This window comes from Apus apus, chromosome 7, assembly GCF_020740795.1.
Source record: "Apus apus isolate bApuApu2 chromosome 7, bApuApu2.pri.cur, whole genome shotgun sequence".
Lineage (NCBI taxonomy): Eukaryota > Metazoa > Chordata > Aves > Apodiformes > Apodidae > Apus > Apus apus.
Window position 1 is genome coordinate 31,584,754 of NC_067288.1, and position 16,023 is coordinate 31,600,776.

The window sequence follows — 16,023 nt, forward strand, 5'->3', positions numbered from 1 at the left end:
CCTGCTAGGGAGGTTAGTGGGGGCAGTTAATGAAATTCACAGGCCACAAGCTTAATGTAAGTTGCAGAAAGCCCTTTTCTTTCTTTTCCTTGGCCTGAAACATAATTCATCATTGGAACTATCTGCCACTAGGCATCAGTGAAGCTGTAAGTTCAGCTCACTTAAAGGACTGCCCATTTCTGTGAGCATTCAGCATTGCTTCAGAGAGGTTTTTAACCATTAATTTTCATTCTTTTCATTTTTGTTTCTTTTTATTTTCATTCTTCCTTATGCCCACAGACAATCAAAAGAAGACAGAACCTCAGAATATGTTCCGATTATTCTTTCTCCCAAGGATAGAATTGTTCCTGAGAGATGTTTGTAAAAATGGAGCTTAAAAGCCTGCATGGTACAAGTGAGGACACCTCTACTGGACAGATTATTCCTTAGCAGGCTTTTCCTTTCTTGTAAACTGCCTCAGGGATCTGGTACCAGACCGAATTCCAAACTAAAAGCTGCACAAAGTAGACTGGATTTTCCAGTCCTATCAGTTATGATATCAACCAGTTCTGGTTGTTCTGTCTTTAAACACAGAGGGAAATCCATTAAGTGTCACAGAAAGAGATGCTCTCTTGGAAAACTGAGTGAACAGAACTTGTGTGCCTCTGCCCCAGGGGATTTTCACTGATCTTCACCTGGTAACAGCTATTCCTAAGAACTGTTGGGCCTCTGTTGTTCTATTACAGAAGCATTTTAACACAGAAGTTCATGATAAAGGGTGTGCCAGTCTTTGCTGTACTGAAACAACAGCAGGAAAAATGAGATGGTTTCAGAAACGTGGCTCTGCTTCCACAAGCCAGCTGAAGCAACACTTTGGTCTAACAGGTCACTTGCTGATGGCTTCCAAGGGCTTTGCTGAACTGGGACCCAAATCTTCAAGAAAGACTCTAGGTCTTGCTGAAAAACTATTGAATCCACTAATTTTTTTAAATCCCCTGATTGCTGATATTTTCTATCCTATAACCACCCCCCTATTTCACCTGAAATGTCAGAGAATATGAGCCAGCCAGGAGCCAAAGAAATTACACCAAAGTCAAATCCTTGGTGCACATATGCTTATTTGAGATAAATTTAGAATCAATTAGTTTCAGGTTTATTTTAATCTTATGCTGTTGTGTGTTGCTTAAAGCAACTGGTTTTGCAGGTAGAAGGACACAAGAACTGGTCTTCAGAAATTCATTTTTAAGTACTTTCATTGGATATAGTTGTATAAGTTGTGTGCAACACACACAAAGATTTTTTAAGATAAAGCACTTGAAGGGCAAACCTCTGAAACCAAACCAGACCTTTGTATCACACAGTGTTTGTTTCCCATGTGAAAAGACAGTGAACCAGCAGAGATGAACACCCTTCCCACCCGGCTGGAATACACTAGCTCTCCTGTTTTGCCCATTCTTTTATATAGTTCCATGTTATGTCAAAGAATACTCTCATGATCCTAAGTATGTGAAACACATCCCTGAGCATCCTTGCAGGGGAAAGGAGACATAGAGCAAATGGAAAACATTGGATATCAAGACTTTTCAATGAATTCTCCTCTTCCTTTCTTGCCTTTTATGGACTTTGATTTTAATTCTGACTATGAACAATGTATCCTTATTGTGCCTCCTTCACTTTGGTTAAATTTCTTTTATGTCACTGCATAGTTCATTTTAGTCCTTGATCCTGCTAATCCGGGAAGTTAACATAAACCTTAAATCCAACTGGACTTTCCTAAGAGCAACTGTGAAGGATGTTTCTCCCTAGTATTTTTTATTGATAGGTGCTGTTCCAAGTGCTTGGAATAACTCTGTGGATTGCTTTCTTCCACTCAGTCACTAAGTATCTTACTTCGTGCTTCACACTGTACTTGACTGGCAGCAGTTGTTCTCTCCAAGGGTCATTTGTAACTCCTGAGTCACGCAGGGGAAGCTCCATCTGAACACCCAACACCCCTGCTATGGGGGACAGCAAAAGGCATCCTGGCTCTGTGCGACAGGTGACCCTGAGCCACCTAGTTTGGGTATATGAAAGCCCACAGAAATTTCAGTTTTATAGAAATGGGACCATAAATATTTTAGCAGGAGATGCTATAACATATGCACAACACATAAAGCATTACTAAATACCAAAACAGCTGTAAGTGTAAAGTACTTTCTTTGGTCTCTCTCTGGGTGCAATGGCAGTGAATGCTCAGGACAACGAAGATCATGTTCCTCTGCACTTCTGCTGTCGATTTGGACACCATGAAATTGTCAAGTTCTTACTGCAGAGCAGCTTTGAAGTCCAGCCCCACGTGGTGAACATCTATGGAGACACACCTTTGCACCTGTGAGTCCTGGAGAAGCTCTTGCACAAGGTTTGGGCCTGATTAGGAAGCTGGTGATGTTAATAACTCTTTGCTGACTTCATCTTCAGTGCGTGCTACAATGGCAAGTTGGAAATTGTCAAGGAAATCATTCAGCTCTCAGGAACAGAAAGTCTCACTAAAGAAAATATATTCAGTGAAACAGCTTTCCACAGGTGAGATGTGCAACACCATTCCCAGCAGAATTCCTCTTCTACTGCATGCACTGAAATGACAGACATCCCGAGGGAGGAACAAAGACAGCAGGGACCCTGCCACGGGTGGGAGCTTTACCTTGAGATGCAGGAGAGGAGATGAGGTGAGGGATAGAACCAGGTAGTGAACGGGGAGAGAGGGAGCAGAGGAGAGAGGGAGAGGCAGGAAAGGCACCAGGGTCCTCAGCATCCATCTGAATAGTGGGTGTTCTCTCTGTCCACTGTGGAAGTTGAGTGTGGAGCCTGTTCTGCCCAGAAACCTGCTGGAGGTTGGATATTCCACATTAGAAATGAGGTGGCAGAGCACTCTGCTCAAGATGCTGTAAGTTGGTAAGTTGTTATTTAAGAGGCACTCTGCAAACCAGTCTGTATTAGTTTTGCAGAGCTGTGCAAAATTAATTCCTGTAAGAATAGTTACAATGTTTCTGAAACAACAGAAATGAACATGCTTTGGTGGATTAATCACAAATTTGCACATTTCTAAAGATCCTTTATTCTATTACTACTGTTTTATGTTTGTGTAATTCTTTTTACATTTTTGGCTACCCAAAGGATTTGTCCTTTCATGGACTATTGCATTCACTTTTCCTTTTATTTTTGCAGTGCTTGCACTTACGGAAAGAACATAGAACTTGTGAAATTTCTTCTTGACCAGAATGTTGTCAGCATCAATCACCAGGGAAGAGATGGACACACAGGTAACATCATCATCATCCCTGTTGTGTATGGGTACGTACACCAGCACCAAACACGTTCAGAAGCCACACACACTCAGGATTTCCAGGGTGACTCCCATGAAAATGTGATGATCAGCACCCAGTGACCTTTCAGAAAGAACTCAGCTGTTTTGAAGGAGGCAGGCATAGAAGCGACAAGAGTTCAGTGAGGACGTGAGAGGCTCCTTAGCTGGCACATGAGTAATGAGCTGATGAAAACTGACTGTCAGGCTTCTAGGCAGTTCTCAGGATCGGGCCCACGCCTTGTTCTGCCAGGGACTGGCCCTGCAGGACGCAGTGTCTGAAGGGCTGCACACCTCCACAACCCATCCACAAACAGAGGAAAGACTTGTCTTTGCTTCCATTTGTTTTTTTCACACGTACGAAGCTGCTCAATGTGATTTGGAGGTGGCAGAGAACACGCTGACCTGTCGTACAGCAGGCTGGTTCTTGCAGTGTTGGTATTTTGTTTTCACCTGTTTCCTCAGGTATTTCTGATACCACATTCCTGTATTGAGGAAATCCGTGTGTGCTCTAGAGCCGTTGCTGCCAGTCCTGTCCCGCTGCGCTGCCCCCTGTGCTCACCACTCTTCTCTGGTGTTCCAGGATTGCACTCTGCTTGCTACCATGGTCATATCCGACTGGTGCAGTTTTTACTGGATAATGGAGCCGACATGAACCTGGTGGCTTGTGATCCCAGCAGGTCCAGTGGAGAAAAGGATGAGCAGACTTGTTTGATGTGGGCTTATGAGAAAGGTATTTCAGTTTCCTAGTTTCTGCTACAAAATCCACAGGAGCAGCACGGGAAGAACAGCACAAGATGAACCCTCAGCCTGTGTAACCTGGCAGCTCTCACCATCTGCTTTCCAGCTCCTGGCACGAAGGGCTATGAAAACCAGCCCTTTTCTGTATCTTCTCAGATACTCTGTTAAACACCAGTTTAATTCAACACAAAGTCAAGGACATGAGTATTTGCCAAACAGAAAACATGCAGCCTGTTGACAAAAGTCTCTTTTTCCCTCTGGCACGTGCATGAGGAGTTTTAATTTTCTTGCTGAAGGAGGCGTGACGAGGAGCAATGATTCAGGGTCAGTTTCTTACAAGCCTGGACCCAAGCCAGGCGCTTCCCACGGCTCGGTGGCACCGTCCTGCGGGGACAGCGCCGGGCGGGCTCTCCGTCCTGCTCCTGACTCCAGGAGCTCTGGGATATTCCTCCTTCCTCCAAAAGCACCGCAGTGCCGCTCACAGAACCCCGGGCAGGATCGGGCTGGACGGAGCTGGGAGCTCGTCCCGCGGGGCAGGCACAGCCCGGCTGCCCCCAGCCCCATCCAGCCGCCCTCCGACACCCCCGGGCTGGCCCCGGGGCCCTGCTGGTGGCAGGACGCTCTGGGGAGCTGCTGAGGTGCCCTGGTGTGGGGACCGGGACCCCGGGACCCCCCGGGACCCCCCGGGACCCCCCGGGACCCCCGGCTCCGGGGGGGCGGGGCAGCCCCACGGGCCAATCACGGCGCTCCTGCCCCCCGGGGGTGGGTATAAAAGGGCTCCTCAGGGGCCCCTGGGGCCTCCCTGGGTGGGCTCTGGGTGCTTGGTCTGGCTCCATCTGCTCGGTTTCCTCTGGGTGCCAGCATTGCTGGTCACCTCCTGCCTCCCCAGGCAGCACCGCCTTGGCTGCCCCGCGGGGCTGGCAGCAGCAGCCTGGCCTCGGGCACCTCCATCTGCTGCCCAGGCCAGCTGGGGCTTTCTGGTGGGGAAATAACTGCCCGCTGAGGAGCCTGGGTTCCTTAGCCGCGTGTTTTTATATATACATTTATAACTCACCATTCCCTTTTTATCTCCCCCTGGGAGGGCAGTGGGGGAACAGCACCTGTCACCTGGTTATTGGCTAAACGAGGGAGAACTCGTCTTTGACCAGCGGGTCAGAGTTCTGCGCTGCTGAGCAGAGCCCTGTGCATCCAGCCCCTGGGCGGGCGGGCACGCTGGGCACGTGCTGCTCACCTGCGGCTCCCGGCGAGGGAGGACGAGCCTGGCAACTGCACAACCTGGTGTGCAAGTTCTGTGCCCTTCAGGGCACTGCCACTCAAGTATTTTCAAGCCCTAGTGGTCCTTGTAAGGTCTGTTGAAGGCTATTTTCAACTTCCAAGTCGGGGTTTCTGTAGCAGGGATTTTTCTGTTGCCACAGATCACAGTTTAGGGTCAGGTCAACTCGTGAAAATAACGTGTCTGGTTTTATTGGCAGGTATTTCCTTTTATTTCTGTAGTAAAGAATCACTGAACAGTTCGGGTTGGAAATCATAGCATGTTTCACATTAGCACTGTTATATCTTTGTTTACGTGTTTTATAGGCTCACTCTACTTTTTTTTATTAATCCCCTGATTCTGTATAAGTCAATTTAAGTGAAAAATATTTGTGTTTACCTGCAAGCCCTCAGATTTCCTCCTTCTTCCTTAGGCCATGATGCCATTGTGACCCTTCTGAAGCATTATAAAAGACCTCAAGATGAATCTCCCTGTAATGAATACTCACAACCTGGAGGAGGTATGGTCTGAGAAGTCACTTCATTGCCTAACTGCAGGGTCTGATCCAAAGGCTGCTGAAGTCTCTGGGAATGTTCCACAGACCTCCGGGAGCTTTGGATCGATTCTGTCTGCCACAAAGAAAATTAGTGTCTTGAGAATCCCCGTTTTCCAGGTACCCTCTATTTATGTCAGAAGTCTTCCTTTATCTTAAAATATAGTTGTCACTTTGCATTACTCTCTAGAGAGAGAAGCTAAAAGCTGTGAGAGGAAGATCAATCCCTGGAAATCATTACTCATACCTTTTGACATCCTTAATGCCTTGTTTAGCCATTCCCTTCATGTTTTTCAGATCTGATGTTTCTTTGATTGCTGATACTCAGTGTATTTATGTAGCTAGTCCCTTTCATGATTTTTAATATATTTGGATATCTAATTCCCCCTTGGGAAGAGTTAATTAAGCTTTTTTGCTACAAAAAATAATCATTTTTATTGGCACCTGAATGGCAAGTGCCAAGAAGGTCATTAACAGAAGCAGCTAGAGAAGCAGAATGTTTTGCAGCATGTGGAGAGGCTGGATCTGTGGGACAGCGTGGCTCGTCCAGGTCATGGACTCCTCCTGCCTTGGGAGCAAGAGGAACCCTAGAGGCAGCAGCAGCATCCCTCTGCTTCCCATCTAGTTGGACCTGCTCCAGGTTCAGGCTTAGTAAATCTCAACTGTGTGTAAATCTTTAGGGGACTAAGTTTTGCATCTACTGGAAATCTATTTTGGCAAACAATTAAGACACTCAGATTTTAAAAGACTGATTGCTAAAAGAACTCAGCTCCCACTCAAGCAGAAAAACAACAGATGATGTTTTCTGTCCTTGGAGAAGCTGAGGGCTTTGGGAAAACTGTCAGTGAACTAACCAGTGCCATGTGCCCACAGCTCAGTCCTCAGTCTGGACACCTAATCCGAGGTGCTTTGCAAAGTCCAGCTGAGATGAGAGGCTGCACTGGCTTCTTTAGCACCACAGAAAGTCACTTTGGTTCCTCAGAGGCTGGGGAAGCTGTATACACATTTCTTTCAAGAACTTAGCAATGTAACAGCACAACCATCTGTCTTGCTGTGCTTATGTGTATTTCCACCCCTTTATTTTTCATTCTTTAAGCAGCCATTGCTTCCTTATTTTACCAGTGCAGATGCTTATGCTGTCTTTGAATTCCATATAACTCATTCTGTTCTTTTCTTTCAGATGGTTCCTATGTGTCAGTTCCATCCCCTCTAGGAAAGATCAAAAGTATGACTAAAGGTATGTTCAGTGGCAAGGGAAAGCTTGAACTTTTATGGTCTTTTTACCCAAGATGTTTGTGTGTCTCAACATACTGAGCAAGATTCATTACTCCTGGAATTTTCTCTGTTCAGAAATGTAAAGATATGCATAAGCAGCAGCTGTATTTCCCTGGGATAATTTCAGGAAACAATATACTTGGCTTTGTTGCTCAACATCATAATAATTTCTGTATTTATCTTATTTTCATTTACTTCAGAAAGCATATTTCTTTTTATTTCTTTGGAGAGAAGGATGTGATTATGAATTAGTACTAATCAAATACACACGTATCCATGAATGCAAACAAATATATTGAATTGCACTATGAAATGCCTGGATTATTGTTACAAGAAAAATTCTGCCCCAAAATAATTTGTGTTCACCTGAAACCCATATCAATAAAACACTCTGGTTCATATTTGTACTTTGAAATATTGCAAATTTTGTGGTGCTGTGAATTTTCCACTTCAGATATTCACTCTGGGTATAATCGAGTCCTTGCATCCTTTACATAGCAGCACTGGAATGTTCCAATTAGACCCATTCTGATAAACTTCACAGTAGCGAACCAAAACGATCAGCAAGGTAGAGATGTTTGTTCACTAAATTGATCTGCAAAATGTAGGCTCCACATGTCACTGAAGAGCCAGGTCTGGGATAGCATCCCCTGCAGTGGTAATGAGTGACACAGGAAAAAGGAAGCTGGTTCTCTGTACTGAGAGTTGCACAAAGTGTCAGAGGATGCCTGGGCACACTGCTCCTCAGGGCACACTGCTCCTCAGGGCACACTGCTCCTCAGGGGACACTGCTCCTCAGGGGACACTGCTCCTCAGGGGACACTGCTGCTCAGGGGTCAGGTGTGAAAGCCAAGCCAGCCCAGGGCAACTGCAGCCTTGTGAGTCCTTGTCTGGTAGCGGGGTTCCTGTGGCTGCTGAAAGGGAAGGGAATGGGATTACCAGTGGACAGCAGGAACATCAGCTGTACGGTGCTATGGCTTTGTGAAGCTAAATGCTCCTCTCCTGCCCTCCCCACCAGCCTGTGTCACAAACCAGTGCTTTCTCTTGCAGAAAAGGCAGATGTTCTCCTCCTCCGCGCTGGGCTGCCATCACATTTCCACCTGCAGCTCTCTGAAATCGAGTTCCATGAGATTATTGGCTCAGGTACCAAAACCAAGAACGCATCCCATCTCAGCATCTGATGTTCACAACAAATACCCTTGTGCCCACTTATTTTAAATAATTTCAGGATCTTTTGGGAAGGTGTATAAGGGACGATGCAGGAACAAAATTGTGGCAATCAAACGGTAAGTTTATCAGACTTTTCCCTCTTGCTTGGTTCATGACCTAGATGAAGTATTAAAAAAAAGAACAACCAATTTGATGATGTGTTTGCCTCTCTTGTAAATTCTAAGCTACCGAGCCAACACCTGCTGCTCCAAATCCGACGTGGACATGTTCTGCCGGGAAGTTTCCATCCTCTGCCGACTGAACCATCCCTGTGTCATCCAGTTTGTGGGAGCCTGCCTGGATGACCCCAGCCAGTTTGCTATTGTCACGCAGTACATTTCTGGAGGGTCACTCTTCTCCCTGCTGCACGAGCAGAAGAGGTATTGCACCTGAGGGACAGGACTGGGAAGACTAGTAAACCTGTGCTAGTGTAAATGTTACTCTGTTTTGGTATAAAGCAGTAAAGAAAGGAGCACATTAGAAAAAATTCAGCTTTGATTCAGCTTGTTTGGTGTAGAAGGGGAAATTAATAAATCATCACAAAATTGTTAGTCATTATTTTACATTAGAGTAGACCTTTACATAGAGTATATAACATTGTTGGGCATTTAAAACAATTTTAAAGGCTCCGTGATTTACAGGTAAGAGTAATTTACAGACATTTTTGTCAGTTTATTAACTTTGAGTAATTTTCTGTTTTTCAAAATACAGAACTCTTGATCTGCAGTCTAAATTGATCATTGCTGTAGATGTGGCCAAAGGCATGGAGTACCTCCACAACCTCACCCAGCCCATCATACATCGGGATTTGAACAGGTAAGTTTCTTTCTTCATCCTAAAACTTCAGGGGATATGAAGCCTGAGAGCAGGAGGGACGGTCTGCAGCCCACCTGCCCTTCAGCACCTGGTAGCTGTGTAGGATCTCCTGGACGCTGATGGAGCTGGGGAAGGTCAGCCTGCATCAGGAGGGCTGGGGAATGGGGGCACGGGGCTCTCACCTTCACTGGAGGCTTCAAAACATTTCAGCTGATGACTTGACAGACAGTGGTCTACTGCATGCTTAGAGTAACTTCACTGGCAGACCTCTTCTCTGAAATGTACACAATATTTCTACCCTGTTTGCATCCATTACTCCTGTGGAACAGTCTTTGCACAGTTTATGCCACCTCGTGTATTTTTCCAGGATACATTTAGAAACCAACACATGAAATAATGAATTTCACCTGCCTTTCTCCTCTAAGAGTTAAGTCCCTGACTTCCACTAGTCCCTATTTCCCCTGAGGTTGCTGCAGAAATGTGAACAGGCCTCAGAAGACAATCCCTGCTGGTTGGTTTAGGTGCCTGTCTGAAAAAGGAGCAACCTTCCCTACTGAGCAGGGTTTGTGTGTGCTGTGTCTACACCAGCAATCTCTCAGACTGGCCCCTCTACACTAACTTCTGCTGTGGCAGGGCCCTAACCAAGCCCCCTGGGTGTATTTAAAGAAGAGCAGGCAGGTGAAGAAGGTGCTGACTGACTGTTGCACTTCTTAGCCATGGTAGCTTGCCTGGAAACAGCTCCTTTGTATGTGCAAGCCCTGTGACAAGAAGCTTCCGCAGAGAGGATTTTTTAGAAGTGGGATGAAGTGAGTAGCAAAATGGATTTTCTTCAGTGCCAGACATGCAGAAGTGTTCGCTTTGTTTGTATCTGCAGTGACCTGTCCTACAGAGTTGTGGTGATACAGTAACATTTTCCTGCATCTTGCTCTGAGTTTGCATTTCCTATGACAGTGATAGCTGCAGTGAAAGATTCCTTGTGAAAGACACTATTTAGGGAAAAAGAACTGGTTGTTCCCTTTGCCAGGTGAAGAAGTAAACTTATTGTAAGACTATGTCCAGCTCAGGGTTCTGGAACCAAATCCTGGAAATATGAGGAGCAATTTTCTGGACATTGCTGGTGGCATCTCCAAGAGAAGCACATGGCTTGCACACAGGACAGGTTCTCCTTGCTTATTCCAACTGTACCTGCACTGACAGCTCTACATAGGACACCTAGGAAGGAACCAACTTCAAGGGTAGCATTTGTCCTTTACTAAAGGGAGGTTTCTTGGGCTTAGAAGCGTGACAAGGACACAGTGTGTGTGTACATATGAGCAGTTGTAAGGGTGCCAGCTGGAGCCCACTGACCTCTGTCTCCTGTCTCTGACAGTGGCCCATAGTGACAAATTTGAGGGCCAGAATTGTATATGATGATGTCTTCAATCCTCTCTCAGTCCCTGAGAACTTTGGGTTCAAAAGGATATTGTCAAAAAATTAGTTCCTGCTCTTGAAGACACATTTTTAAACAAAATAATAACTCTGTGGTTGCAAAAGAAAAAATATCCTTGCAGACTGAAGAAGACAATCAGATCACTAATGCAAAAGAAACAGACACTTGTTTTAGTCTGAAAAATGCAGTCACTTCTAGCCAGTCTTTGGGCATTTATGCGCCCTGGGTTAGCAATATTAGCACAAGTTCTGCTTTATGCTCTGACCACAAATTTTAGCATGCTTTGCTTTATTGACCTACTCCAACATATGAGTGCATCCATCTGCTCCTGTTAAAACTGCTACAAGCACATCAGAAGGGCTATAGTTAACCACTGCCAATTACACACCCAATTACTCCGTTTCAGTGTGCAGAGATGGTGTTTCTGTGGGGGCACAAGAGGCGTGTGGTGAGATTGCTGATCTGTTGTACTCATCCCTGTAGAGAGACTGTGTACTGGCTTAATCTCAGATTTAGCAATTCTAGAGTAGCAGAGCTTCATAAAATTCTAATTCAAATTCTAAGATTTTAAAATATCATTCTATTTCTCAAATCTCAGAAAAAAAAAAAACCAAAAAATGAAAACTGAATGTTTCGTCTTCATATGAACAAATACGATTTACTTGACAAGCAATGTCAGTTTAGTCAGTAACATTAAGCTTTTTATTCAGTAACATTAAGCTCCATAAAGTGTTCCGAGTCAATGCAAAATGAAAGTCCTTGACTCTTTTGGCAGATTGATCTTAACCCATCTTATGCAACAGGGTCTGGATTCAGAGCAAAGAGAAACTGATTATTTTGCAAACTTTCAGGATGTTAAATTGTGAGGAAAATTTTGGCACTGGGCAGAGCTTTTTTCACATTAACCTTTCTCAAAAAAAGAAGCAGCTGTTGACAACAGCTACATGCCTCTTCCTGTCCTGGAGGCTTTTGGAAATGTTACAGAAAAAAAGCTGTTAAGGCCAGACCTTATTTGTGAGTGCCCAGTTCCTAAAGTGTAAGATGAATTCACTAGGATTCCCTGTGCAGAAGCCAACCTGGATCTCAACCTGCAAAGAAGACAGGCTGGAAGCACGTCTTCTTACTATCTCATTTTTCTTTTTCTGCCTTGTTTCTCCATGGCATACCACCCATGTCCATGACCTGCTGTCCTCCTCCTTGCCATCAAGGTTCCCCTCTCCTCACCCCCTGGCTCTGACTTGACACATCCTTGACATTCCCAGGGAGTCTCCCTCATTCAGCTTCATCCCTTCCCAGGTTCCTTCCACGCCACCAAGCCGTGGAGCTCAGAGGGAGGTGCTTGCTTTTGAAGCTGTAGTTCTTGCCTCAGTCGTGGTGCAGGCCAAGAGCCCCATGTCTGGATGCTGCAGCCTGTGTAGCTGCTGTAGGACTGCAAAGATCCAAGCTGTGGTTCAGCTTCACGCCTTGGCACTGCTGAGCGTTAAAAAAATAACACTGCTCTGAGGGATTTTAAATAATTTTTTCCTCAAAAGAAAACCAAAACCAGTGTCTCAGTAGAGAGCCAAAAGCATATCATTTCCTCAGATAACTTTTACCAGATTATATTTGTGGGGGTCAAAAGATAATTTGCTGTAAGGACATGAGTGGGGTTCACGTGTGGTGCTGAGAGTAGCTTAACTGTGAAACTTTGCATTGTGAGAGTAGAAGTCATGTTTGCAGCATGAGCCTCAGTCAGCCCACAGGCACAATTACTAGATGAAAATCTTTACAAAAGCTGAAGGAAAGACCAAGAGTGAAATTCTGAACCTCTTGTTTAAAGTTTTGCCAATGGCTTCACAGGAGCCTTAAATTTTTTACCTTAAATTTTCACATAGCTTGTAACCCTCCTTGTGAGTTCTGAAACCTAATGCAATGCACATAATGCATCAAATAAATCTTCAGCACAGCTTGACAGAACAGAGAAGAAAATGAATCTTTCATGTCTCCACCCTGGAAAAGGGGTTATCCTTCCATTTTGAGAATAATTGGGAGTTTTATTTTTCTTTCCAGTTCTGGATAAAGAAGTTCTGACAGCTATCAGCAATGGTGACATGGATCAGCTTTTTACTACTTACACCATGGTGAGGGATTGTAGCCACAATTATTATAGCACTTCAATAAAAGAGACCGTTTTAGTTTCAATTTAATTTAAGACATAATAGCTGATCAGGGCTGGACCAAGGCTTTGCACAACTAACCTTCATTTGATGGCTCTACCCGTCTGTTAAAGTTTCTGAGAGCTGGCTCAGTGATAAAGATGAAAGAGAGGCTGGAAGCCTGGTGGTAATGGGGATGGTGTCTGCACCTCCTCTTTGTTATAAAATCCCTATGAAACCTTAAAATAGCAGTTGCCTTTCATTAAGCACACAGTCTGCTCGAGGTAGAGAGATCTTTCCTGGCCCTGTTCACTGGCAAAGGGACATGCACTGAACATGCTTTGCCTGAGGAAGAAGCCCTTGCAGCCCCAGACCCGCAGAACTGCTTGCTTTTGTAAAAGCTGGGCTGATTACATGCTCCTGATGCCTTTCTTGGGTTTTTCCTTCTGTGGTTTCATGAAGAAAATAGTGCTTGGTCTCACCATTTCAAACTGTGTGCGCCCTTAAGACAATTAATTTTGATTCTGCTGAACTCACTATTAACCTTCTTCAGCTCAGATTTATCTTGTGGAATTTCTCAAAACAGAGGCTTAAGAATTCCTTTCTCATCTGTGGTGTTCAAATTTCCAAGTGCCATTGAGGCAATAACAGTGTTTGTGAAGTGCACCTTTTGAGCCTTATTTCTGTGGGCTTTGCTTCAGAAAAGAAGGATCAGTAACTGTAGCATTCAGTGGTGGTGCCAGACTGAGACAGCCCTTCCAGAGACTGCCTCCTGCATCCAGACATGCACACACACTCAGCACCAAGATGGGCATTCACCCTTGGTTTGTCAGACAGGTCCGTGTGTGTCAGGCACAGGAAGGGTCCAATCATTGATTTCTCAGCTTCTCCCCAAAAACTGCCAGCCCAGGCCCTGACGATGCCAGTCATCATGTGGGGTTTATGCAAAGCCTCAACCCTTGAGCAGAACTGCTGCTGAAGATGGGGCTCAATGTGTTTTATTCACAGTGAGAAATGGTGATAGTTCTTGTCCCTTCTGCCTGAGGCCAAATTGGAACCAAGACCCCAAAAAAGTCTGTAGTTCTGTGTGAACCATGTGCCTACATCCCACCCAGGGTACAGGCTGCAAGAGGCTCTCTAGTTTAGTCTTGTCTTTGGTTAATATTTTCACTTGACATCTGGTGAGGGTCTCAAAACAATTCCACGTTATACTCAAATCACATAAATATTTTGATAGAAAACATACATGGGAGCTAAAATCAGATTAAATATAAACTAGAGAAGTTGTGGCTACATTGTGTGAACCTACTGAACTTTTATTAGTTGATTGGTTATCTCAAGGTCTGGGTATAGGTGAAATTAGAAATCTTGAAGACAGTGATTTGTGGGAGTCCTGGTTGGGAGAGGTTTGATTTTTCTGTCCTAGAAACTATTATCTGGTGAAATTTTTGTTCCCCACTTGGCTCAAACCAGGACACCCTTCTTGGTCATATCCACAGCTTTAATATGGGCAAGTTACGCTTTTTTGTTGAGACCATCAATATGGCTTTCATTTTCACTGCATCATGTAAGCCATCCCAACTTCCCAATGTCTTTTTTTACTAGGTTTTTCACTCTCCTGAATTTGCTTGGGCCAGTTAACATTTTGATAAACAGGATGTCAGCACTCTTGTGTCCACACTCGTCTCCTTCATAGGGTGACTTGCTCAGGCCCTCAAGCTGTGTGCCACCAGGGCATGGTGACAGGTGTGTGACAGCTTTCATCTCCAGAGTTACTGGGAGCTTTTCACCCAGCTAAGATATTTGGTGAATCTTTCCCCACAATCCCAGTTTGCTTGAAAATCTGGTTTTGATGCTCGTTTCTAAAAGACTTGTTCTTCATTTGTTGCATGCAAATGGTGTTTTTCTGCTATCTCTTGTGTGCTTTTTGCTGAAAGTTAAAACAATTGCAATAGCCTCCTTGAGAAGGTAAAGCAGTTTCAAAGTTTCCTGCTAAAAGACGTTTTGCAAGCCCATGTGGCTGTGGTTTATGTTCTTGTAATGCATACTGGATACAGTACTTGTCTTTCATTAGCAAACAGTTAATTAGCAAGTCTTTTGTCTTTGTCCCTAAGCTTGACTCTGTCCAGCTTTAACAGAGCTGTAGAAGACTGATAATGTGGCAATAGCTCACTCTTCCAGTTACCTTCAGAGGTTTCTTCTCTCATCAAGTTTCAGGACCAAGAACAGAACCTCCTTTTTTCTCTAGCAAGTGTGGAAGTAACTGAGCCGTGCCTCGCTGTTCCTCTAGACATCCAGCCAGAGCTAGCCAAGTGCAGAAGTGGGAGGTCTTATTCCAGCTCCTGTCAGATTTTCTGGTTGCTGGCACCCACGGCAGATGCCTTGTCCCTGCAGCAGTGTGTACTTACAGGGGTACCACGGGAGATTGGAAAGCAAATGAATTGGTGTGTAAAAAGTCAGGGGTTTCCTTTTCTCCTAGAAAAAGTGATTCTCACCACACTTCACTATTTCTGAGCTGCCTGGAAAAGTGCAGCTGATTCCTAAGTCGTGGATCTCTGAGGATAGAAGAGGAGGGCAGTGGCAGGAGGGACCTGTGGCCCCTGGGGGACCTGCCTGGGTGGCCCAGTCCAGTCCCAATACAGCTGAGAAATCATCCCCCAGCTCAAGCCTTATCAGCGTTCTGAGAACTTTCATCTGTGTTTATGGTGCACCAATCTTCTGCTTCTATAAAGAGAAGGGAGAGCAGGGGATCATAACAAGGGTTTTAAAGTCAGGGTGTCTTGTGTTAAACTGTTAAATCTGTGTTTCTGGACACTGATGAAATCGATAAGTACTATGGCTCATGTCAGAAGTTTGTACAGAGTAATACCCCCTGGAATGAATGCCCAGTGCAGGATACAACCATTGATAATTCCATACTGATGTTGCAAAGATCCAAGGTTGCAAGGCTGAGAATAAAGGGTCTCAGAAGCTGTAAATAGAATGAAGTGAATTGGATCACCTTTTAGTCTAACTGTAGTTATCCATACTTGAAAACTATTACCCTTATTTTTTACAATTTACTGACCTCAGCTATGAGTTCCCAAACCCTCATGTCATACAGTTCAGCTTCTTTTCTAAAAAAACCTTCAATTGAGAGTGTCACGTTGAACAAGACATGAACTGAAATAATTCTGAAGACTGGAAAAACAACCTAGATTCAAAATACTCCATTTCTACACAGCCAGGAATGAAAGCACATATTTTTTCTCACGTGGGGTTATTATTCAAACCCCAGTGCTTAGTCTCTTGTTC

General features: G+C 44.6%; 1 protein-coding gene across 1 annotated transcript in view; it reads left to right on the top strand.

Annotated features, from left to right (window-relative positions):
- TNNI3K (TNNI3 interacting kinase) overlaps window positions 1-16,023 on the top strand; it is a 54,500-nt gene that overhangs the window by 16,164 nt on the left and 22,313 nt on the right. Inside the window, exons 8-17 of the mRNA XM_051625728.1 lie at window positions 2,205-2,349; window positions 2,437-2,541; window positions 3,184-3,278; window positions 3,903-4,052; window positions 5,746-5,832; window positions 7,046-7,102; window positions 8,191-8,283; window positions 8,369-8,426; window positions 8,535-8,729; window positions 9,061-9,165. Coding sequence (XP_051481688.1) covers window positions 2,205-2,349; window positions 2,437-2,541; window positions 3,184-3,278; window positions 3,903-4,052; window positions 5,746-5,832; window positions 7,046-7,102; window positions 8,191-8,283; window positions 8,369-8,426; window positions 8,535-8,729; window positions 9,061-9,165 — 1,090 coding nt within the window. The remainder of the gene's footprint in view (window positions 1-2,204; window positions 2,350-2,436; window positions 2,542-3,183; window positions 3,279-3,902; window positions 4,053-5,745; window positions 5,833-7,045; window positions 7,103-8,190; window positions 8,284-8,368; window positions 8,427-8,534; window positions 8,730-9,060; window positions 9,166-16,023) is intronic.